At 40.9% G+C, this 26,738-nt stretch overlaps 1 protein-coding gene across 4 annotated transcripts in view; it reads left to right on the top strand.

Annotated features, from left to right (window-relative positions):
• The window catches only part of ZNF532 (zinc finger protein 532), an 86,636-nt gene that overhangs the window by 25,268 nt on the left and 34,630 nt on the right, over positions 1-26,738 (top strand). For all 4 annotated transcript variants that reach the window (XM_054032705.1, XM_054032702.1, XM_054032703.1 and 1 more), the window contains one exon: positions 22,251-24,601. In XM_054032705.1, the coding sequence (XP_053888680.1) occupies positions 22,271-24,601 (2,331 nt within the window). In that variant the 5' untranslated portion in view covers positions 22,251-22,270. The remainder of the gene's footprint in view (positions 1-22,250; positions 24,602-26,738) is intronic.

Genomic DNA, 26,738 nt, shown 5'->3' with positions numbered 1-26,738 from the left:
ACTTATAACACGGTAAGATTTTTTGGCTCCCGAGAACAGCGTTATATCAAGGTAGAGGTGTATTCATAAATGATCAGGAAAAAGAGATAAACAGTGAGGTGGCAAAATTGGCAGATGATACAAAACTACTAAAGATAGTTTAAGTCCCAGGCAGACTGCAAAGAGTTACAAAAGGATCTCTCAAAACTGGGTGACTGGGCAACAAAGTGGCAGATGAAATTCAGTGTTGATAAATGCAGAGTAATGCACATTACAAAATATAATCCCACCTATACACGTAAAACGATGGGGTCTAAATTAGCTGCTACCACTCAAGAAAGAGCTCTTGGAGTCATTGTGGATAGTTCTCTGAAAACATCCACTCGATGTGCAATGGCAGTCAACAAAGCAAACAGAAGGTTAGGAAACATTAAGCGAGGGATAGATATTAAGTCAGAAAATATCATATTGCATCTCTCTATAAATCTATGGTACGCCCACATCTTGACTGCTGTGTGCAGGTGTGGTCGCCCCATCTCAAAAAAGATATACTGGACTTGGAAAAGGTTCAGAAAAGGGCAGCAAAAATTATTATGGGTATGGAACGGCTGCCATATGAGGAAAGATTAATAAGACTGGGACTTTTTAGCTTGGAAAAGAGACGACTAAGGGGGGATATGATAGAGGTCTATAAAATCATGACTAGTGTGGAGAAAGTAAATAAGGAAGTGTTATGAGAAGGAGTAAATAACACAAGAACTAGGGGTCACCAAATGAAATTAATAGGCAGCAGGTTTAAAACAAACAAAAGGAAGTCTCTTTTTTCACACAACGCACAGTCAACCTGTGGAACTCCTTGCTAGAGGTTATTGTGAAGGCCAAGAATATAACAGGGTTCAAAAAAGAACTAGATACATTAATGGAGAATAGGCCCATCAATGGCTATCAGCCAGGATGGGCAGGGATATTGTTCGTACCCTCTGTTTGCTAGAGGCTGGGAATGGGCGACAGGATGGATCTCTTGATGATTACCTGTTCTGTTCATTCCCTCTGGGGCACCTCGCATTGGCCACTGTCGGAAGACAGGATACTGGACTAGATGGACCTTTGATCTGACCCAGTATGGCTGTTCTTGTATCCCTGGGGCCAATGGCATCTTCTGCTTTTTTTCCTGAGATTCCCTGTGAGAGGTCCCACTACACACTGTCAGAAAAGCAAGCTTAATTCATATGATCCACTTCACTGGTGTTACTCTCTGTTATGCCGTGGTCTCTTGAAAGCATGCAGGCACTCTGCTAGAAGATCAGTATCCAGGATTAAAGAACTCCTACATTCTTTGGAAAACTTCTGAGAGAAAACCCTTGAGTGATCAGTAGACAAAGTAGTGGATGAATTTTGAGAGAAGCTGAGAAAACGCTTCTCATAATTCAAGTAGTATGAAAGGGATTTCAAGTCCTTTTACAAAAGCAGGAAGTCCTTTGCTGGGTAGTTAGAATAGACAACCAGTACAAAAAAGGGAAATCAAACAGGTCTAGAGGAGGTAGGACTAGGAGAGATCTCATTGTGTATCACCTCCTCTGAAGTGAGAGAGTCCCTGATCTGAATAGTAAATGGCCCCTCATCACTTTGGTCAGATCGGTTCAATAAATAATCAAGAATGGATAGGCTATGAAATTAAATCAGTATCCCCAAACACATGTTGTTTTTATGTATTGCACCCCAAAATCGGTGGAGAGCAGACATGAAGGAAGTTGCACTTCAGGGTAATATCCTCCATTCTAATTAAGACTGTGCAGAAATGCGTGGTCTTGAACTTCAAACTGTTTCTCTTCTGTTAATCTGAGATACATATCCGTGTTTGCACAGCTCACAGAATATTTTTCAGATTTAAATATGGTTTTAACCATCTTACATTCTAGGTGCTTCCACTTGCTCTCTCAAGTGCACTACAAATCTTTACCAAAGCACTTGTAGCCTTAGTGGCAGCCCTCAGGCAGAAAGGTTTTCACTTTTACCTGTCTTCTAATTTGGGCTCCATTCATGGAGAAAGTGAAGGCAGATATTCTGTGAATAATCCATTCTTGGGAGATCATGGTTTCCTGACAAATCAGGATGTCACCTCATCCCTGTCGTAATGGACTTTACAAACTGCACATTAGGCCAGGGCAGGAGTAGAAGTCAGTGGTCTGGCCTGCAGGCAGATTGGTGTTGATTTTATCCTAGAACACATACCAGAAATCATGCTTGGAGGTAGAGCTCTCCAGGATGAAGGAATAATCAGGAAGGGACCTTGAAATAAAAGGGAGGAATCAGGGTTTAAATGCCTGGCTGCTGTGATTGAGCCAAAATGTAATTTAAGCTAGGAAGGTATTGGTCCCAGATGCCTGAGAACAACAGCCTGCCTAAAAGAGGGAGGAGCAGTAGCAGTGCTTTTTCCTGAGGTGAAGGGAAGCTCTGACTACAAACTTTTCATCCACTCAGCAAGTGGGAATACTGGCCACTTGCATGTATGTGGGTTTTTCCCGTCTGAGGTGAGTTCACAGACTGTTTGAAAGCCCAGTGAACGGGAAAGACCCATAGTAGGAAGGGTGAGCCTGGATGTGAGATACAAAGTAAACTTTGTTTTACCTGATGTTTTTCACTAAGCATCAAGGCTCACCATTCCTTCCCACCTGTACTGGGAATTGATCTACCTTCTTTTGATAGACATTTAGAACTATGCCTTATGTACTCTTTTGGTGAAGTTTAAACATTTAACCTTAACCACGCCTAATGTTACAGCATGCAAGTTCTTTTGAGCTATTTTTCAGCTTGGGAAGCAAACTTAACTGAATTCTTAGTGAGGGAGGAACAAAATTCCTGTTTTGACCTGGACAGTTTCAGTCTTACACAGTATTTTATCTGAGGACTTTTAAATGGCCTTTACTTATTATGCTGCTATTGTCATATGTAAAAAGTTCAAAATGTATAATTAAAAGAAAACCTTAAACTAAGCAGATTTTAAGTTTGTAGTTTCTTTGAAATGCATAAAAATAAAATGTCTGCCTGGTATCTCAGAAGTACAGTATTTAGTTTTAATCCAGCTGGGCTGTACTTCTAATACAACATTAATTTTTCCTTTCCTAAAATAAATCACTATATATTCTAACACTGAATTGCTATCCAAAACATTTTAAATGGTTCTCTTTGTAGAAGCAAAAAAGTTTGTGTTTGTGAAATTGTGCATAAAATATTTTGTGCCTATAGTCTTATTACCAGTGGTTTTGATAATCTGCATCATAAAATCAAAAACACTGGAGATGCAAAAAGAACTGCTGGATACTTATCAGTGAAATTTTGTTCCCCATGATGTAGTCAATAGTGCTTTCTTCATTTAAACCACATCTTCTGTTCCTAAAGTGGATTCTGTGTCTGGGGGTCAAAACCAGAGCAGTCACTCTTTTTAGTTTGGGGTGAGTCCTACAATCTGGCAAGGGAGTCAAGGATATATCCCCAAAGCCAGAATCTTATTGGTTCCTGACCTTTCATACTGCTGAACATTTTTACCTACCCCCCACCCTCCCAAAGCTCCCCAAATCAGTGAAATGGATATTTTCTTAAATTTCTAAAATCTTTGAGGGATTAGCTAGTAATTGGTGTCTCTCCTTACATATTCTCTTTGAGGAACATCAGCATTGTCCTTCTGGTAAGGCAAGCTTGAATCATGACTGACAATAATACATAGCACAAAGCTAAGGGGTCTAAGCAGCACGACAATTTCCTTCTAGCCGTGTACTGAAAGCGAGTTCCCCATTAACATGTTGTCCCTCCCTTTGGTGGTGCCAACCAGGATAGGCTCCATGCGAATTTGCAGTTCAGCGAAGACCTTGCAGAATAGAAATGTAACTGAGTGCTGGTCTATGAAGGGAGTTCACTGAGTTGAAGCGCACTAGCAGATCCACTGTACATAAGCGGAAGTAATAGCTTGCAAATATCTTTAGTCCTCAAAGTCTCAAGGATCTGCTATAGTGGATGTTTTAGTAGCTTTTATGTCCCCTGCCTCCTTTACGGATGATGAAGAGAAGATCTGTACTTAGCACTAAGGAAAGAAGCAGTTTAGCTGTTTCGGGCAGGGATTGTCTTTTTATTCTGTATGTAACGCACCTTGCACAATGGGATCCTGGTCCTTGACAGGGGTTCCAAGGCACTATGATTATATTACTAATAAGTTACTCAAGGCTTCAGTTGCTTTCCTTTTGCTTCCTGCTGCTGTATGATAAATGACCATTCTAATTTATTATTTTCATCCATGGACATTTTACATATGGCTTTGTGTTCCAGAATTGTTAAACGGGCTGTGTTTGCCTAGGAAGAAGTAGATTTTAAGGCCCGGTGGGACTGTTTAACTATTATTTTAATCTAGGCTGAACTCCTGCAGGATGCTGGCCAAAGAACCTCACCCAATAATTACTATTTCAATCCAATAACTTCTGTTTGAGCGCTAGCATATCTTTAAAAAAAATCCAGTCTTGATTTAAATAGATAGGATTTGTTCTCATGAAGGTTTCATTCCTCTCCTTCCCCTAATTCCTCCTTTCTAATCTCTGCTGTCCATTCTGCAATAGCTTCCCTGACCAAGCCTGATACAGGTATCAACTACTGCCTCAAAGATGGAGTTGCTGCAGATGCAAATCCCCAATCCGCATCTCTGATTCTTAAAGAAACAGTCTAAGGCCAAGAAAACAGAAGACCAGATGAAAAACTAAAATGTCCTCAGTGAATTGGATGAACTTTTAAAATGGTCTATTTTCATTTATAACTGATGAGCCTATCCTTGGCTCTAGGCACTTTTAACATTTATAAAATACACAGTACAATATATAAAATTCACATTATCACATTCAACGCAGCCAGTGCCAATGAACCTATAATAACTCCCACATATATTTATTTTGACTTCATTCTCTCCCTCAACTAGCTCCCTTCCCAAATATCTGTGAGCATTTATGGACTTTTTAGCATGCCTGGATAATCATCAATGTTGGGGTCTGGCAGACCGAGTGGAGCAAGTTCTTGAGTCTAGGATGCTTCAGGAAAAAAAAAAAAACTGCCAGAAAGCCCCACCAATTTTTTTAAAACAAAGTGGGCTTGAGCATCTTCACTGATCTAAAATGCAGAAGTTTATTCTAGTCAGAGAAATCATCTCAGATAGGCGGTTCCCAAATTCTTCAGGGCTTTAAGTTTTTTAAAAAGTCCTTCAAAGTCCATTCTGAAATCAACAGGCAGCCAGAGCACATCTGGGAGCATTGATACTATGTGCTCTTAGTGAGAAACTCGGCCAATAAATGGGTTGCCACATTCTGCGCTAGCTTCAGTTTCTAGATGGTCTCAAAATGTATCTCTGTTTAGAGCACAGCCTGTTAATATAGTCTTGAGGTGGCAAAGGCATGTATTGCGGTAGCAAGAGCCTCAATGAAAGAAAGTCAGTCATCTTACCATAACAGATGGAAAATGTGGCTACAGCTCCTATCTGAATAGCCTAGGATCTAGCAAGATCCTTAAATTGCAAATGTGCATATAATCTTCAGTTTTTATGGCTGTGTCTTGCATTTACCAACGTTGGGTTTATCTGGATTGAACATCAGTCTGTTAGCTCTCCTCTAAGCCCCAATTTTATGCAAGCACTAGGAAACGTATACAGAAAATTCTCTCTGGAACATTAATTGCTAGGAGTGACAGACATGGTTAAGGCAGAGAAAAATTATTTTGGTGTCCGTGATTGTTGATCTTGGCCCACCTCTGCATTTCTGTTTATAGTAGTTTTATGGTAGTCTCTAAGCTCTTATTCTTTCTGACAGTCATCATTTTTGCTCTGTGACCTTTTTTGTATCTTTCTGTTAATGAGGGTCCAGTATTGAATTAATATTCTAGACATTGCTGTATCAAAGCCATATTGAGACTACGAACCTTCCTGGTTTTTACATGAAGACTTTATGTCTATATCTGCAAGATAAGGGTGTGATTCCCCTGCTTGTGTACACATACTCACACTAGCTCTTATGAAGCTAGTACAAGTATAAATAGCAGTAGGACTGGTAGCAGCAGTGGAGGCATGGTTGAGCCGTGCTGACTACACCCACCTGAGTGGGTATATATTTGGCACGGTTCAGCTGTTCCTCCGCTGTTGCTGCCAGTGCTACTGTGGCTACACTGCTATTTGTGCTCGCGCTAGCTCAATGAGAGGTAGGGTAAGTATGTGTACACGAGCAGGGAAATTACACTCCTATATTGCAATGTAGACATGGCCTACAACATTTATCATAAAGATGCATTGTCCTTTTTTGCTACCAAATCACACTGCAAAACTAAGATTAATTTGCAGTCCAGTATTGACCCTCAGGGTATGTCTACACTGCAATGTAAGCCCAGGGTTAGTCTATGAACCTTGGGTTTGCAAGCTCAGGTCTTGAGCATCCACACTGCATATTGATTTTAGGTTTAGAATTTCTGGAGCTGGGCCTCAAACCTAGGGCTCCAGCTTCCAAACTGCAGTACTGAGTTAGACCTGAGTCAAACCACTATATCCCAGGCTTCGTTGCCCTCTCTCCAGATGTGGCTGCTTTAGGCTTTGGTTTATTGCGCAGCATAGGAAAACTTGGCAGTTCACCATGCATGTACAAGAAGTTCCCAACAGATCCTGCCAAGTTGTCTTTTGGGTCTGCATTCTCCCGGCAACAGAAGCAGTAACATTGGGAGGAGCCACCATTTGAAGAGCTGCTCTTGCTTACGCTTTCACTCCTGTTTCAGCAAATGGGCAGAGCATCCATTAGATGCCATTGGACATTCTGGCAGCAGATTATGGTGGAGGAGGAGGATGATAGACATGGAAAAATGAAACTGGCTGATGTTGCTTGTGGCTCTTGGTGTAGCTGTTGATGTCTGTGTAGATACGCATTCCTGGAGCCCAGCCTCAAGCAGAGATTAATGGGATCACATCATCATGCAAACCTGGAATGACCAACAGTGGGTCCAGAACTTCCGCAGGAAGAAAGTTAAATTTCTGGAGCTTTGTGAGCAGCTTGCCCTACCCTCCAGCATCACAGCACATGCCGAAGGGTGGTCATACGAGTCAAGAAGTGGGTTTCTATAACAGTCTGAAAGCTGCTTATAACCCAGACTACTACAGGTCCATCACTAACCAGTTCGGCGTTGGAAAGTCAGCTGTGGGTAAAGTGTTCATGGAGGTTTCGGAGCCAATCAGGCATGTGGTTTACCCAAACAGGCCAAAACAATATTTCTGAAGTAACTGGTGGTTTTGGGAGAATGGGGTTTCCAAACTGCACCAGGGCCATTGACTGAACTCATGTGCCCATTGTTTGCCCTCTTCAAGGAACATGTGAGTACATAAACTGCAGAGGGGTCTACGTTATTATGCAGGCCCTTGTGGACCACAGAGGCCAATTTATGGATGCCAGTGTGGGCTACCCTGGAAAAGTTCATGATGCCATGGTTTTCCAGTGGTCAGGAGTCTACGGTAGACTGGGATACTATTCCCACCAAATGACATTGTCATAAATGGAGTTACTGTCCCCACTGTTATCCTGGGGAACCCCACATATCCCCTTTTGCCTTGGGTATGAAACCATATCCTGATCTCAGAGGGACCAGCAAAAGAACATTGTTACATTCTTAGCAGATGCAGAATGGCAGTTAAATGTGTATTTGGCAGACTGAAATCCCGCTGGCACTGTTTACAGACACATTTGGAAGCCTTTGTCATGAATGCTGTCCATATTATTGTGGCTTGCTGTGCTCTTCATAATACTTGTGAAGCCAAAGGTGAGCCATGTGCCTGTCAATGGAGCTATTACAGTAATAGATTGCTGAACTGGTACACTCAACCAGAAAGTCCACCTATCACAGCTAGGACAGGATGCATCTAGGCACACAAATCAGAAATGCTTGGTGCTCCCACATCATGGACTCATGGTTCTAATGGAAGAGGGAGAATACTAGGTTTATGAATATGCTTGTACAGTCTTTACATCTTGCAATGAAATGTATGTGTGAGGTTGATTGCCATGCATTGTAGTTATGAATATCATGACAGCTTATGAAGTGGCAAGCATTGGATTTTAGAGTATGGCTTGATGTAGAGAAATTTATTGAGAAATAATGATTGCATACAACTTCCCAGTTGTCCCTTTTTATGTGATAATCTTTTATTATTTGAAGTACACATTACATGATATAATGCAGTGATGCCAATAAAATTTCTTAATAAAATAACCCTTATTTTTTGAAGATTTATTAGAAACACACAATATTAAACCAAATTGTTTGGAACTGGTTGCACTATCAACTCCTACTGTTGAGTGTCCCTGGCCCCCCATTCTCCTTTGCCATTTTTCCTCCTTTAGTGTGCACTTGGTGCCACAGCAGGTGGGTGGAGCTGTTCACAGGGGCAGAGGTTAGCAAGTGGTTGTATGTATGCAAGGAGGAGGGGGCCAGCGTGGGCTGGAGATCTGCATGCAGTAGATTTGCCCTGTCCAACTGCTGTTAAGTCCTGATTGCATGGGCCAGCCAACCATGGAATTGATCAAAGTGTTCCTGGTCTGCAGCACATGGAACCACGGAGGGAGACTCCGGCCGTGGTGCAGGTGCAGTAAGAGGCTGTATTCTGATGGCTATAAGGATAAGGTCTCGAACAGATCTTTCGACTGAGCTCTATCTTTCTTCCTCAGCTGATATTCCTGCTCCAGAAACTGTGCTGCAAACCTCCCTTATGTGCTGAAACTCTGTCCTCTCGCTCTGCAGCCTGTCTGTGTCTTTCCACTTGCTGCAAATCTTTCTCCCTCTGAGACTGCACCTGCCTGTTGGTCCAGAATGTCCAGAAACACTTCTGCTTGGACTGGTCTGTGACAGTTCTGCATCCTAGGGGCCTGCTGGAGTGGGCCCATGCTGCTGAGGTGGCAGGACCATCAGACACTGAAGGACCATCAAAGCTGGAAGAGTCTAAAAGCAGATATCAGACTGTGTATTATTGTTTGTGCTTCCCAGAGAGGTTCAGTGCCTCGTGAAACAACAAGCTAAAAATGATCCTTTGTAAACTGAGATCGTGTAGATTCTGAGAGGAATGCCTCAGCTCGCAGAAGCTCCTTAGACAAAATTCAGTTAATCAGAGTGAAAAGACTGCACAGACAGTGGTAAGTTACAGTTTACTATGATTTTGTTTAAAAATTACAGAGCTCCTTGGCCTTTTGGGGATTGTTGAAGGGCTGGTGCAGTTTTCTACATAAACCTTCTCTATACTTTCAGGCATTCCACATTCCTGAGGACATCACCAATCCTAGAAGTCCCAGAATGGCGAAGGGGGATTTTATTCCAAGCTGCTGGTGGCAAGACAGCTGTGTCTGAGACAGAGGTGTTCCTTGACAGAGCAGCATATGTACAAGTGGAGTGGGCTGTTGACCTATAGAGGAGGGCCTGGGAAATAAACCCTTCCCTGAAAATTGTCTGCCTATCTGGGGTCCCTACTACAGGGAAAAAGTGCTGCTTCAGTGCCCAGGATTGGATCAGAATTCATGAGGGAATCAACAGGATGCTTCACAATTGTCTCCCTACAGCACTGTACAGCACTCGTAGGCTGTTCTGAATGCATCTACCCAGGAACTACATGTAAACACACACGATAATATAGATTCTCAGAAACTGCACAGGCATTCCCTCCTCCCCCATTTTCTTGGCACATTTCTGTACTGCATACAACCTCCTGGTTGTACTCCAGACATTGATTTTGTCACCCATGGACTACACTTAACCTCCCCCACAGTGGACAATTTTCTGTTTACAGGCGGCTTGTTATGATGTGGCATGCCACAGTGTGGTGTATTAAAAAGGAAAGCAGCATAGGTTCTTATTTTACACTAGGGTGACCAGACGTCCCAATTTTATCGGGACTGTCCCGATATTTGCTTGTTTGTCCCGCATCCCGACCAACGTGCGGTCGGGACACTGGACAAACAAGCAATTCTGCCCTCTCGGAAGGGCTCTTGCCCCCCCCCCGACTCCACCCTCTTCATCCCCCATTGGCTCCCTCCCCAAATCCCCGCCCTGGCCCCGCCTCTTCCCCATGCATGTGGCACTCCTCCTCCCTTCCAGGCTTGCTGCTGTAATGGCGGCAAGCCTGGAGGGAGGGGGTGGTGGCCGGCTTCCAGTTCCTGGAGCTGGTGAGTAGGGGCACTGGGCGGGCAAGGGGGGCTAGCCAGGGGGCTGCTCCCCCAGGAGGTAGAGCGGGGGCGCCGGACCCCAGCAGCGGCGGGGGAGAGCAGCTCGGGGCCGCACGAGTGGCCATGTAAAGTTTATCAGCTTGGACAGGACCCCGGCCGGCTCCCCGCCCCGCGCCAGCATGTCGCACCAGCCACCACAGGCTAGGTAAGGAGCCGAGTCGCCCCCTCCCCTTTTGTCCTGGCTCCTCAGCTGAGCCCCCCATCACCCTCCTCGGGGAGCAGTTCCCTTGCCAGCCCCCCTTGCCCGCCCGGTGCCCGTACTCACAAGCCGCAGGAACTGGAAGCCGGCCACCACCCTCTCCCTCCAGGCTTGCGCCGGCATTCCAGCAGCAAGCCTGGGAGGGAGGAGGAATGCCGCTCAGCTGAGGAGCCAGGGGGAGGAGGGACTCGGTTCCTTACCTGGCCTGCGGCGGCCGGCGAAACATGCTGGAGCGGGGTGGGGACGCTACCCCCCTACAGGGCAGGGCGAGGAGCTGGCCGGGGTCCCCCCAAGCCGATAAACTTTATGTGCCCACTCGCGCGGCCCTGAGTCGCTCTCCCCCGCCGCTGCCGGGGTCCGGAGCCCCGCGCCTCTCGCTCCAGCGGCTCCTTCCCCGTTGGGCGGCGGGACATGCCGCGTGTGCCCTGGGGGGGGGGAGGGGAGAGGGGCAGCAGCTCCGCCTCCCCCTCTGCGCGTCCCGATATCCTCCCTTCTCCCCCCCCCCCCCACGTCCCGATATTTCCCATCAGTGATCTGGTCACCCTATTTTACACACCCCTGCACATCTCTGTAAGCATGTGTGAGTTTCTAGTAAAAAATTAGTTTTAAATGCTTGTTTCACTGTTCTTCGTACTTCCTTGAATCATAGGCAGCAACTTTCCCCGGCACCGGTGGGAGATCACGCCCCCCTGGCCCTGCCCCGACTCCACTCTTTCCCCGCCCCTGCCCCGCCCCCATTCCAACCCCTTCCCCAAAGTCATCGCCCCAACTCCGCCCCCTCCCTGCCCCTATTGGACCCCTTTCCCAAATCTCCGCCCTGGCCCTGCCTCTTCCCTGAGCGCGCAGCATTCCCCTCCGCCTCCCTCCCTCCAAGTTGTGCGAAACAGCTGTTTCACGGTGCAAGTGCTGGGAGCTAGGGAGAAAAAGCGGGCACGCGGTGTGCTCAGGGGAGGAGGCGGAGATGAGCTGGGCGGGGAGCTGCCGGTGGGTGCTGAGCACGGAGTCGGTGCCTGTGCCTTGAATCCCACGTGGTGTGTCTGAGGGGCTTATGCCACAGCGCTAGGCATTAGCAGATATGCTGCAGCCCACTGCTTGCAATAAATTTTGTACTGGGTTATAAATAGGAAATTCCTCCCATCCCTGAGCCAGAAACTTAGGCTCAGGGGCTACTTCTGCCTTTTGCATTTCTGATGCTGCATTCTCTTTAGTAACTTTGTAATTCTGTTTAACAAAAGAAAAAGAAAAAAAAATCATGTTTCTTTGATGCTGCTTATTGCTGATGGTTCAGTTATCTGTTAATTTTGTCTCTTATTACTGTGAAGCCTGTGTTAAAAGCCACATTTATAACTACATCAAGCATTTTACAATTTTCAGTTATCTCTTTTAAGAAACCACCCTTCATTATGATTTGAAACTGCCCAGGATTGGTCCCAATACAACAGCGCCTTCCCTAAGGGCAGCTGCTGTCTTTGAACTACAGTGTCCTTAAACTCGCTTTATACACATGACTCTGGGTCCTTCAAGCTGTTCCACACAGACATACTCTGCACTGGTGTGGAGACCTATTGAAGTCAACAGGGCTCTACATGGGCTCAGAAATCTGAGTGGGTGAAATAACTGGATGGGCACCATAGTTTGTGCACAGGGCTCTGCACTTTGCCTAATTTTGTGTTTTTTATTTTATTTTATTTTTATTGCAGTAGTGAGTAGGAACCCTAGTCGTCATCCAGGACTAGGTGCTGTACATTCCTTTATATTTTTATACTGACATCCAAAACAGCTGTTTAAAAATAACAAACTATGTTTTTATTTCATCTATTATATGTGTAGGATAACATGCAGTTAAGTCAGTTTTTCAGCTACAGGTGACTTTTTTAACATTAAAATAGTTTTTTACAATAATATGAGCATTTGTATTAAATGTTTTAAAAGTAGGGCTGTGAAGCAATTAAAAAAAAATCGCGATTAATCACAATGTTAAACAATAATAGAAGACCATTTAAATATTTTTGGATGTTTTCTACATTTTCAAATATACTGATTTAAATTACAACACAGAATACAAAGTTTATAGTGCTCACTTTATATTTATATTTTATTACAAGTATTTGCACTGTAAAAATCCCCAAAAGAAATGGTATTTTTCACTTCACCTAATACAAGTACTGTAGTGCAATCTTTTTATCATGAAAGTTGAACTTACAAATGTAGAATTATGTAAACAAAAAAACCTGCATTCAAAAATAAAACAATGTAAAATTTTAGAGCCTACAAGTCCAGTCGGTCCTACTTCTTGTTCAGCCTATTGCTTAAACAAACAACTTTATTTACAGTTGCAGAAGATAATGCTGCCCACTTCTTGTTTACAATGTCTCCCGAAAGTGAGTACAGGTGTTCACATGGCACTATTGTAGCCGGCGTCGGAAGATAGTTACAAGTAAAACAGAACAGGGGACATACAATTCTCCCCCAAGGAGTTCAATCACAAATTTAATTAATGCATTATTTTTTTAATGAGCGTCTTCAGCTTGGAAGCATGTCCTCTGGAATGGTGGCCGAATCATAAAGGGGCATAAGAATGTTTAGCATATCTGGCACGTAAATACTTTGCAATGCTGGCTACAAAAGTGCCATGCAAATACCTGTTTTCACTTTCTGGAGACATTGTAAATAAGAAGAGGGCAGCATTATCTCCCGTAAATGTAAACAAACCTGTTCGTCTTAGCGATTAGCTGAATGAGAAGTAGGACTGAGCGGACTTGTAGGCTCTGAAGTTTTACATTGTTTTATTTTTGAGTGCAGTTATGTAACAAAAAAATGTAAATGTGTAAGTTGCACTTTCGCGACAAAGAGATTGCACTACAGTACTTGTAAGAGGTGAATTGAAAAATACTGTTTCTTTTGTTTATCATTTGTACAGTGCAAATATTTGTAATAAAAAATAATATACACTTTGATTTCAATTACAACACAGAATACAATATATATAAAAATGTAGAAAAACATCCAAAATATTTAATAAATTTCAATTGGTATTCTGTTGTTTAACAGTGCAATTAGAACAGCAATTAATTGCGATTAATTTTTAATCGCGATTAATTTTTTTTGAGTTAATCGCATGAGTTAACTGCGATTAATCGACAGCCCTAGCAGATTATTGGTATTTTGGTATCATCTATATAATTTAATTTTTTTGTAGGGTTAAATTAATTTTTGTAAATAGAATTCTCAGCCCTCTTCATTAAAAGTCTACCTCTTTTAAGAGACGACCTTTTGTGTTGGTGCTTGAGTGGTCGATTACTATAGGTTTAACTGTATTTGGTCCATTTTTTTTCATTAGGGATAGAAATCACACTTTCCAGATTCAATTATTAGGGTCACATTTCTTATCTTTTTTGACAACTAGACAAACAAGTGTTTCTAATCTTCAATGTCTCCCTAATTCTCTGGCTTTTCAAAAATAATTGTCAGTGATTCGGTAAGTTATACTTTCCTTAACACTAATGTATGTCATTTGGACCAACAGATTTGAATACATTGGAATTCAGTAATTCGCACTGATGGCTGCAACTATACTTTTGAATAAATTAATTTTGTAAATTTGTCATTAAGTGCACAAACAATAAAACAAGGATACTGTTATTTCAAAATGTACTTTTTATGCCTGACAAGTGTAGTTTGTTTGTATGCTACAGTACACCAGTATGTTTTGTAAAAGTAATAAAATCTTGAGTACAATACTCTGCTAACAGTCTTTACTGAGAAGGTGAATTATTCTGAATCAAGAAATGCAGATTAGAAAAGTATGAATTAGTGAGGTACAACTGTGTATTATTTTCAAGAAGTGAATTTATTTAAATCAAAGCAATTTCAAATCACTTACTTTAATCATGATTTAAATAATTAATTCTAATCCTCTTTTGAAGTTGTAGTTTTTAGTTATTTTCCTAAAGAAAGGTTAATTCACATTAGTTGTTAACTGTTAAAACATTTTGATTGGGAACTAAATGTAGCCTTCATATTAAATTTGATCCTTCTTTTTGGTAAGCAGGAGGATACACTATCTATACACATTAATTAAGCTATTACATAAAGCGTAGGTTATATTTATTCAAATTTTAATTTTTACATTTTGTGTATGTTAGAAAATGGTGAATAATGCATTTCCTATTTACTAGATGGTTAATTTTTAACATGTGATCGTGTCAAGCTCTAGTTGGATAGAAATTCAGATCAATTAAAAATGCACAACACCGGTATTTTAAATCTTTTTGTTAAATAAAACTACCGTAAATATGCTGCATACATAACAAAAAAAATTATGAAAGATGTCTTTGCATTGTAAACTAACTGATTTATTAAACAAAGGAAGTATTGTCTATAGTTAATGAATTGAACTGATTGTTTCTGGTCATGATGTCCTTTGAGATTTTAAAACGAGTAGATCTCATCCTCTCACACCTAGTTTTTTCCCCCCATAGACTGGAAGAGGAAAATAAATCCCAATTAGTTTCTTAACTTTGAATGAACTAATCATTGAATTGAACTAGTTGAATAAACAAATACATTGTTTTCTGTGCTCTGCAAAAGAGGCTACTGCTGTCAAAAGCTGATTTAGCATTTCAACAATCTGATTCCAGGTGCTTAGCCAGTGACTTCCTCCAGTTCAGTGTTGAATGCTAATTTTTTGTATTTAATTTACACAATTTTAATATAAGAAGCTTAGGCCATAATATAGGTTGTCGGTTGCAAATTAATTTTAAATAGGTTGATTTAAAAAACATTTAATTTAAATAAAAATCCAGATTTGATTTTTTTTAAAAGCTTGGTTTTTATCCACCCTGTTTTCTCTCTAATTCCTGTTTTTTATTCATAGTAGGGCTGTCAAGCAATTAAAAAAATAATTGTGATTAATTGTGCAATTAAAAAAAATAATCATGAAATTAATCGCGTGATTAATCGCACTGTTAAACAGTAATAGAATACCATTTATTTAAATATTTTTGGATATTTTGTAAATTTTCATATACATCTCTATCCCGATATAACGCGACCCGATATAACATGAATTCGGATATAACGTGGTAAAGCAGTGTTCCGGGGGGAGGGCGGGGCTGCACACTCCGGTGGATCAAAGCAAGTTCGATATAATGCGGTTTCACCTATAACGTGGTAAGATTTTTCAGCTCCCGAAGACAGCGTTATATCAAGGTAGAGGTGTATACTGATTTCAATTATAACAGAATACAAAGTGCACAGTGTTCACGTTATATTTATTTATATATATTTAGTTTTGATTACAAGGATTGTAAGCATATCTGGCAAGTAAATACCTTGCAAGGCCGGCTACAAATGTCCCATGCGAATGTCTGTCCTCACTTTCCAGTGACATTGTAAATAAGATGTGGGCAGCATTATCTCCTGTAAATGTAAACAAACTTGTTTGTCTTTAGCGAATGGCTGAAGTAAAAGTAGGACTGAGTTGACTTGTAGGCGCTAAAGTTTTGCATTGTTTTGTTTTTGAGTGCAGTTATACAACACAAAAAATCTACATTTGTAAGTTGCACTTTCACAATAAAGAGATTGCACTACAGTACTTGTAAGAAGTGAATTGAAAAATACTTTATTTTATTTATAATATAAACTGAGCACTGTACACTTTGTATTCTGTGTTGTAATTGAAATCAATATATTTGAAAATGTAGAAAAACATCCAAAAATATTTTAATAAATATCAATTGGTATTCTATTGTTTAACAGTGTGATTAAAACTATGATTAATTTTTTTTTAGTTAACGCGTGAATTAACTGCGATTAATCGACTGTTCTAATTCATAGGTATTTTTACAACCTCTTTATTATTTCCTAATTGTCCAAACTTTCTTTTTCTTGTTAAAGACAGATGTTTAAACTGATTTCACGTCTTGCCATTTTTAGTCGTCCTCATTTCATAGGGTTCTTTTTTCTCACTGGAAGTATTCTCCTTTCTCTGCTATATTTGTGAAAACCCTTTTAATTCTTATCTCCTGTAGCTATCGGCAACTTGTTCTTTTTCTGGTGCCACTGCCTTCATCACATGACATCTGTCCTACAAAGAGAACCATTTCTTCTCTACCCAGTTTTCTTTATCGTCACCTCTGTCATTCCCTATTCCTTTTTTTGAGGACACTGTTAATTCTCAAAATTACAGCCATCATACCATTTTTGGCCTCCAAAACAAAACCACCACCCATCCCCAAGTTAACGATGTGTTGCTTACTCTTTCTCAGTACAATACAGGAAGTAGTGATCTTATCTTTTAATGATGTCATTTCCTACCACATCCTCAATCCATTTCAATATCTCCTGCCTCTTCCTTAGCACTGAAACTACACTCCTTATTGTGGTCAGTCTCCACTGCTCTGATCTTGGCTCCCTTACACTACATTATTTTCCCCTTTGACCTCAGCGCAGTATTTGACATTATTGGCTACATCATTCCTATGTATTAAACATGATGGTGGTATCTGATATTCTTTTGTCTTTCTAATAGCTATTAGAACATGGATTATAGGTCCACTAAAGGCTGTCCTTGAAAGTTCTAGCTGTGTTCACTTATTTGTGTACTGTTTCCAACATGGATGTCCAGAGTCTCTTCTATCAGATTATTTACCGCCACAGTAGCATTTGCAAAGTCCATGGCAACTGAACTGACCTGAGGTGGTCAGTAAACCACAAATAAACAAATTTACCAGGTTATTGTGGTGTAAACGTAGTGTGGTGATGGCTGAGCTTATTTAGTAGTGAGGAATTTCAGGGTTACTATTTTTTTAAAAAAAAGTTTTGTCAGGGTTTGTGTACAAAATAAAAATTGCTTAGATTAAATACTTGCAACATTTAATATGAAAATTCTAATTTATATTAAAACTTCCCTTTAAACCCCTGGGAAAGTCTCCAGCCTCTCTCATTTGTTTGTCTGCTGAGCAATCAATTCCACTGAACTATCAGCCATATCTTGCCATGGAATGGCTAGTTGTTGGTTCGCCAAGAGTGGTGTACAGTAAAAGTGCTGATGCTCCCAGGCTACCCAAATCCTATTACAAGTAGACTTGCAAATGGGTTTCTCAGATGACTGCCTGCCACATGAGAGCTAAATTCCTGGGCTGCACAAGGTTGTCTCCTGATTTTCATAGCACATAGGGTTTTCCATATTAGATCAAACCAAAGATACCTCAGACCCAGTAGTATCCTGTCTCCAGAAATGGCCTATGCTTGATGTTTCAGAGGCATGTAAATACCCAAGCATCAGTAAGATATCTGGACATAGGTGCAGTCCTGGATGCAGTGTGGATGGGGTGGTGGGTGGAAACTTCCTTCCTGATACTTGTAGCTATCAGCTGAATGGTAGACATGTGGGTTTCCAAAAGTGGCAGGGTTGGACCCTCAAGTCACTGTACAGACAAAATGGCAATTTCCCCGGTCTTTAGACTTTTATATTATCTGCCTGCCTTTTGAAGGTGTCCATCACCAGTGTATCGGGGCACCAAACACAGCTATTAGACATGCATTATTTTATTCCCAAACACTTGTACTTACTATAACAAGACTGTAGCCCATCTCAGGATGGATGGTCAGTTCATCTGTAAAAATCACATCTCAACATATCTGAAAAACTTTTAAGGGAGCCCAGTCATCTGGTAACATAAAATGAGTTACAGAAACCGCACACAAATGTTCAAATGTCACAAGCAAACAATTCTGTTGCAACTCAGCCTTGATTATCTGAAATGTAGTCCTGTCCCCTATCCCCATCATCTTTTCTAACTATGGTCTGGGGAACCCTTCCGGGTGATCCCTGGAACATAATCTGTCATTCTTCAAAGTAATGATGATTTCTTCCAGATGTGGCCCAAGACAAGACTTGTAGGGCTGTTCTACATGGGGGACATTTTTCTAAAATTCTACTCTCTGTTTCTAAAACTAGTTAAGCCAAACAGATTTTAATGGTGGCTGAAGCCTTAGTATAGATTCATTTTTAGATCCTGAATCATTTTTTACTGAACTGGTGTCAAAAAGCAGAGTTTGAACTAAGTGTCAAATTTAAGGTGAAGAGCAGAATTCTCAGCTTTTGCAGTTAAATACCTCAAGAGAACTGTAGCAGTGAGTAGCATCAGTACAGCTGAAACAGGGATGGGGCCTAATGTCTCTGTTAAACTTTTAAAAGTCTTGTCCTGGTTTTACATTTTTATTGCTCTACACATACATAGGCTCTCTTTTGTGGTAAGTTGAGAAAGATAGTGGACAGGTCAATTCAGTGGAGCTGCACTGGTTTACATCCCCTTAAGCTCAGACCTTTGAATTTTCCTGGTATACCAGAAATGGAAGATATAGGCATGGGCTAGCCCAACTGGCTGATTATGTGGCGATAAAGTACTGAGGATAAAGGCGTGAAACAACATGTTTTGGATATTTCAGTACAGATGGAAGCACCAGAGAGGCAGGAAAGCTATTGAATAGTCACAGAGCTGCATGCTGTAGTTCCTGTATGCAGAATTATTGTTTTAAAAAAAGAAAGGAAAAAAAAACCCATTCAAGCAGTCCTATCCCATTTCCCCCCTTCAAAACCAAACAAACAGTCCCCCAAACAAAAAGAAAAATCCAACCACCACTGCCACCACCACAATAACCTGGTAAATTTGTTTATTTTATTTTTGTTTAATAACTTATTTTATTTTACTTGTATCACGTCCTGAGTGTGCCTCAATAAACCTAATCTGAGCAGCTGGCTAGTGATATCTCTCCATGGGGAGAGTAAGATATTTTAAATTCCACTGGAAACCAAAATTTGTGTATATGGTCTTTAGGAGATCCTATGAATTTTGCCCAACATCCTGTTTTTCTCTAGTTGGGTTGTCAGTGAAATAGTTGAGAACTACTTTGTCCTTCCAACAGAGACATCTTCCAGTTGTATTTTAACTATCTGTGATGTTATATTTTGTTCAGGGTTAACGCTAACAAAGCTGGAGCCCCTGCAAAGCCATTTTATTGTTCCCCTTACATACAAGGGCCAGAATTCAATAAGCAAGCTTCTTTCCTCTTTCCACCCCAAATACCTATGCTGTGACCATGGCCTGAGATGGGAAGGGAAGTCTAGGTATTATGTTTAGGCCAGGTATATGTATTCATGGAAGGAGTTAAGTGAGCAGTGAGTGAAGATTTCTGGTAAATAGAAATAAAGAGGAATGTGTGATTTCCCCTAGTGATACATGGATGATGCTCGCTGATAGTGCAAGGTGCTGAAGTTATAGCCAGAGAGCCCTTGTTCAGTAAGTAGCAGCTTGTTCTCCATACCATGTGCCCATCAAAGCACTGGAGCACAAGCAATAAACATGTCACTAGTATTTCATTCTGTCTCAGGGGGGAGCCCATGCCCTGACCCCTCCTGCAGATGTGGCAGCATTGTCTGAACCATCACTGCTCTTGTTAACTATATGTGACAGGACCCAGTACTCCCTTTTAATTTTATCCTGTCAAAAGCTGCTTTAATGATAGCAAGCAGAACCCTCTGCCTATCCTGCACAGGAAGTAAGCATGCCACTAAGTTCAAGCTTCTGACTCTTTCATATCAGGTTTTCAGAGAGTTTGGACTTGTGTGCATGGGGAAATAGACAGGCAGCTATAATGAAAAATCTCTGCATAGACTCACTGTTCTGAAATAAATATGACTTTATTCTGAAGTAACTACTCTGCTTCCAAAAGTACTTTGGAAGCAGAGTAGTTATTCCAGGCTAAATCACTTTTATTCTGGAATAGAGTGTCTGCATGGGTGAGTTATTCTAGAATAGTTAAATTATACTGGATTAGCAATAGCAGAATAACTATAGTATTTCAGAATAGCTGTACTGGTAAGTTTCCTCTGGGTAGACAAGGCCTTAGCTAAGATTCTTCTCAGGTGCTTATGAATTTGCACAAGGCAGATCTATCCCCAGCACTAGGTATTCTAAAGGCTGTAGTTGAACTTTTGTCCATCTGAAGCTCCCAGGACAAACCCTGAGATTAGAAAGCTTTTGCTGCTTTGTTACAATCTCAGGGTCTGCTTCCTTATAGCCAAAAATGTTCCATTTTCATTAGAGAAAACTGGCTTGTCTGCCCAGTGTAGACCAGATATCATTACTTTACAGATGAGGTCAATACGGTATTTTAGTCTAGGATGTCAAGTATCAGAGGGGTAGCCGTGTTAGTCTGGATCTGTAAAAAGCGACAGAGTCCTGTGGCACCTTATAGACTAACAGACGTATTGGAGCATAAGCTTTCGTGGGTGAATACCCACTTCATCAGATGAAGTCTAGTCTAGTCTAGGATGTGTTTGTTTAAAGACCATCTGAAAAATGTTTCTGCATTACATCCACTGATCAGGCAAACAATGTTGGTATGATATGTGTTTAAAAGAAGTTCAATTAACAGGATTTTAACCCTAGAGTAGAGGGGGGCAAAAGGACCTTTACAGGTACTCCTCATACTCTAACCTTGTGAAAATATTCTGGGAGCAGTTAATTAATAACCCACCCTTTTGTAAACTCAAAGGAATTTCAATCTGCTTAGTTCTTGCAGAGAAAAAGAAAAGATTGCAGGGCAGTGTTACAGTTAACAAAGGGCAACCACCATAACAAAAGTACTTAACAATGGGACTACTCACAGTACATAAAGTTAAGCATGTGTGTAAATCTTTGCAGGATTCGGGGCCATAGTGGGTGACTGAAAATAGCATGGAAATAGCTTACTGAGGTTAACTGTTTACTGTGAAGACAGTTCAAATGCCCAGTACTGCAAAGACCTCATGACCTTAATTGATTCAGTCACTAGATATGCTGTATTGCTCTAGCCATGTTGGTCCCAATGTATTAGAGAAACCAGGTGGGTGAGGTAATATCTTTTATTGGCCCAGCTTCTGTTGGTGACAGAGACAAGCTTTCGAGCTACACAGAGCTCTTCCTCAGGTCTGGGAAAGGTACTCAAGATTGTCACCCAATAGTTTGATCTTGTATTTAGCTATGACACTCGAGTGCCATTCCCAGACTTGAAGAAGAGCTCTGTGTAGCTCAAAAACTTGTCTCTCATCAACTGAAGTTGGTCCAGTAAAAGATATGACATCACCCATCTTGTCTCAGTCAGTAGATGTCAAATAGTGGGCAACACACCTCCCTTTCTACTCTTTATCTATTTAATTGGAGCTGAACTTATCAACCTAAATATATATACTAAATTGGAATTAATCCTGATGGAACCTGTTTCACAGCTGTACTGGAAAGTGAGTATTCTGGACATCGAGGTCATATAGAGAATAGTGTGATGGAACAATGCCATTTTTTAAAAGTGCATTTGATCTACAGTCATTGTATATGTTCAGTGGTTTGACTAACCGTGAAAAGTACAAATGTGCAAGAGATCTAGGTTTTTAAGTTCCATAATGTAGAGGTGTCTGGTTTTTAAGCACAGGAGTAGGATGCTTTTGAAAGAAAAGTGTAAATCTAAAATAAAAGGGAAAATTATAATCCCCAAAGGCTTCTTTTGTGCTGGTCTCACAGTGTAATCATTTGGCATGCTCGCTTGGACCTGGACAGCTATTGCATAATTTCTGATCTCTGAAAAGAAATTGTGATTTATAACATTTTTATACATTCATGGATGAAATAAGTGTGGTAACACTTCGCAAAACCATTTGCAAACTATGTATGGGCCATTATTTTTATTAATATATATATTGTATTAAAATATGGTTTTAATGTTTAAGGTACTGATATAAAGATTTTCTGCTCTTTTTACAGATTTGCTGCCAAACAAATACATGACCATGGGGGATATGAAGACCCCCGACTTTGACGACCTTCTTGCAGCCTTTGACATCCCAGACATGGTTGATCCTAAAGCAGCTATTGAGTCTGGACATGATGAGCATGAAAACCACATAAAACAGAATGCTCATACAGATGAAGATTCTCATGTGCCATCATCCTCAGATGTTGGTGTGAGCGTCATTGTGAAAAATGTACGTAATATTGATTCTTCTGAAGGAGTGGATAAGGATGGCCACCATTCCACCGGCAATGGCTTACATAATGGTTTTCTAACAGCATCTGCTCTTGAAAGTTTTGGTAAAGATGAAGGGAAGTGTCTGAAAGAGGAGGGGTCAGCCTCTGAGGCTACTCTGAAAGACTCAGCTTTCAACCAGTTTAGCCCAATCTCAAGTGCTGAAGAATTTGATGATGATGAAAAAATAGAGGTGGATGATCCTCCAGATAAAGAAGAGATGCGTGCAAATTTCAGAGCAAATGTGTTAACAGGATCAGTTTCTCAGCAGGAATATGACAAACTAAAGATGCTTGGAGGGGAAAACTTGATTAAACCTGGAATTCCAGCTTCAAGTAATGTAGATAAAAACAAAGGTGTTAAAAGAGAAACAGAAACAAACTCTGTGAATTTAAGTGTCTACGAACCATTCAAAGCCCGAAAAATAGAGGACAAATTGCTAAAAGACAATTCTGAAAACAGGGTACTTGATGGAAAACTAGGTACTGAAAAAGGTGAAACAAACCTTGCCAGCATTTCACAGTCCAAAGCAAAGTCATCAGCAAAACTTTCTTCATGCATTGCTGCAATTGCAGCACTGAGTGCTAAAAAGGCAGCTACAGATACCGGTAACGAATTACAGTCTACTTCAAGAGAATCTTCTCCATTACCAAAAGACATGAATGAAAGTCCCCGGGCTATTGAGAAATCACCTGAATCTCAGAGTCTTATTGATGGTGCTAAAAAACCATCTATAAAACAACCCGATAGTCCCCGAAGTGTATCAAGTGAAAACAGCAGCAAAGGGTCTCCATCTTCTCCTGCAGGGTCAACGCCAGCCATTCCAAAAGTTCGCATAAAAACCATCAAGACGTCCTCTGGGGAAATCAAGAGAACAGTTACAAGGGTGTTGCCAGAAGTTGATTTGGACTCTGGTAAAAAGCCAGAGCAAACTGCTTCCATGGTAGCTTCCATGACATCTCTCCTATCCTCTCCAACTTCTGCTGCTGTTCTTTCTTCTCCTCCTAGGACATCTCTCCAGTCAGCAGTTGTCACCAATGCAGTTGCATCTGCAGAACTTGCACCAAAACAGGTCACTATTAAACCTGTGGCTACTGCCTTTCTCCCAGTTTCAGCAGTTAAAACAGCAGGATCACAAGTTATTAATCTGAAGCTTGCTAACAATACTACGGTGAAAGCCACTGTAATATCTGCTGCTTCTGTGCAAAGTGCCAGTAGTGCCATTATTAAAGCCGCTAATGCTATACAGCAGCAGACTGTTGTGGTGCCAGCATCAAGCCTTGCCAGTGCTAAACTTGTGCCAAAGACAGTCCATCTTGCCAACCTTAATCTTCTGCCTCAAGGTGCTCAAACCACCTCTGAACTCCGCCAAGTGCTAACAAAACCTCAGCAACAAATAAAGCAGGCAATAATTTCTGCAGCAGCCTCACAGCCTTCTAAAAAAGTGTCGCGAGTCCAGGTGGTATCATCTCTGCAGAGTTCTGTAGTGGAAGCATTCAATAAGGTGCTGAGTAGTGTTAATCCCGTCCCAGTTTACGTCCCAAACCTCAGTCCTCCTGCCAATGCAGGTATAACATTACCAACACGTGGTTACAAGTGTTTGGAATGTGGCGATTCGTTTGCTCTCGAAAAGAGTCTGACACAGCATTATGATAGGAGGAGTGTGCGAATTGAAGTGACATGTAACCATTGTACAAAAAATTTAGTTTTCTACAATAAATGCAGTCTTCTTTCCCATGCTCGTGGACATAAGGAAAAAGGAGTTGTAATGCAGTGCTCCCATTTGATTTTAAAACCAGTCCCAGCAGATCAAATGATAGCGTCTCCTTCAAGCAATACTGCAGCATCTTCTACTCTTCAAAGCCCAATGGGAGTTGGCACCCATACTGTAACCAAGATACAGTCTGGCATAACTGGAACAGTAATATCAGCCCCAGCAAGTACACCTATCATTCCAGCTATGCCTCTAGATGAAGACCCATCAAAACTCTGTAGACATAGTCTAAAGTGTTTGGAGTGCAATGAAGTTTTCCAAGATGAGACATCTCTTGCTACACATTTCCAGCAGGCTGCAGACACAAGTGGACAAGTAGAGTATCTTATGTTTAAATTCCAGTGTTTCAGCAATAAGAATAGGAGATTTGAATATGTTTTTTGCTTTCACGTAAACATTCATACCTCATTTGAGTGAAGTAATAAATGCTTGAAAAAATATTTTAAAAATAGAAAAAAAACTGCAAGCACAAAATAGTGAATGTCATTGTTTTCAGAATTGGAGTATACTTTGTTAGAAAAATTTTACTCAATCCAGGTTTTAAAAGTTTACATCTGTAAGGGTGGTGAGGTTTTTTAAATTAAGATTTAGCAAAGTTTCTTAGAACTGTGCCCTGAGATACTGAAATTGGTAATGATATTCACTGAGAATTTGTAGTGATTCTTTTTTATGCTTTGGAATTTAAATATACAATGGAATCCACTTAATTGGCACCCTCCTTAACAGTACTCTCACTTAATGGGAACGATTGTCTTATGGTTGATTGTGTCTTTGATTTGATCTCAATTTCTATTAATTGTAGTGCGTAACTGTGCTAAGCGCTTATTTGGGTGCTACAGGGATTCTAGGCAATGAATAAATGGCACACTATTTAAATGATATGCCTGCTGTGTTTTGCGGGCCTTCTGAAAATAGGAGTGAAAAATGGTGTTTGCTAGCATATATTTCTAGCTGTGTGCCCATTTGTTTACTTGTTACTGCTTTCTTTCTCTCTTATGGTTGCTAAAATGAGTCAAATTTATCTTAATATAGTATTTTAAAAATGTTGTGTACATTGCATACTTTAAATAAAAACTTATTAAATAAAAGTGAAATAAACCAATGCACAATGTATTCTATAAGCCTCTGATAATTCAGACCATTGCTTAATTGGCATATTTGGATTTTCCCTGGGGTGTGCCAATTAAAAAGGATTCTACTGTATTTCAAAGCATTTGGCTGGCTTTCATGTTGCAACTTCCTGTTATGTGTGAATGGAAAGCCAGTAAATACACTCAGATCGACAGAGACAGGAGTGTGGTATAACAGTCTTCATCTTATGGGCAATGGCGGGGATAGACTTGCTGAGCGTTTGCACTTAGTAAGAAAACCTCTGATAGTACAGATGCAGATGGCTTCTACAAGGGCCTCCATATTACTTAAGTCTCATTGTGGGACTGTGCTCCTGGGATGTCTGTGAAGCAACACTTTGTACACATCACCTCAAGTAGCCCTGCATATAAAGGTAGATGAGTGTGGGAACACTGAATCCAGGGTTGTGTGGATTATGTGACACAGTAGCAGATGCTATTCCAGCTATTAGCTGGGATAATAGTTACAGAGGGCCTGCAGTGAAATCTCATGGCCTTACTGTGGGTTGCTATGTGCGAATTCCCACCCTTTAAATGCTTTAGAAATTCCTGCATAAAGTCTGATTACTCAGGCTTTGGGTGAAGAAGATGGAATTATGAATTTTCACCCTTAGGTCCCACTATAATTTTTAACCAAGCATTTAACCAGTTATTGGCATGGTTGACTCTAATATATTTTGTGCCCACGTGCCACATAGTTCAAACTCCGTAACTGGTCAGCTAACCCTGTCAGAGGCCTAGGCTGGCATACAGTTGGCGTTTTTGTAACTAATCCATTACTATTATTTATATTATGGTAGTGCCTAGGAACCCTACTCAATCAAGGCCCCATTGGGCTTGGCACTGTAAAAGCAAGTAACAAAGAAGACATTCCCTGCCCCAGAGAGCTCAGAAGCTACATATCAGACAGGACATGTGGAGTGTGGGTGGGCTGGGAGGATGCGGTGAGGATAAAATGAACAGAGTTGAGCAGAAAAGCATGAAAAAAAAATGCTGCTCTATCATGCTGGGTTTTTGTTGGTGGTTTTTGCCAGGGTGGGCGAAGCAACCTAATCATGTTTGTATAATCGGTGTGGCTTGTGCTATTTCCTCCCAGTTGTCCCTAAACTAGGATGTTCTTGCCTAATGTGCTGCTATTCTGTGCTGTGTGCATGTCCTTTGGACACATTTTCCTCTGCTAAGGCTTATGGGACAGCTGCCCAGATTTCCTCAGAATAAACATGAGTAGGCAGAATGAGAGGTGCAGACATTCAAATACAGTCGTGAAGGCAGAAAAGCTGCTATGGGGACGCAAACTAGACTATATTGCATATAACTTATGA

The sequence above is a fragment of the Malaclemys terrapin genome, chromosome 6 (assembly GCF_027887155.1).
Source record: "Malaclemys terrapin pileata isolate rMalTer1 chromosome 6, rMalTer1.hap1, whole genome shotgun sequence".
Taxonomy (NCBI): domain Eukaryota; kingdom Metazoa; phylum Chordata; order Testudines; family Emydidae; genus Malaclemys; species Malaclemys terrapin.
Note: the sequence above shows the minus strand (reverse complement) of the source record. Positions and strands in the feature narration are given on the sequence as shown.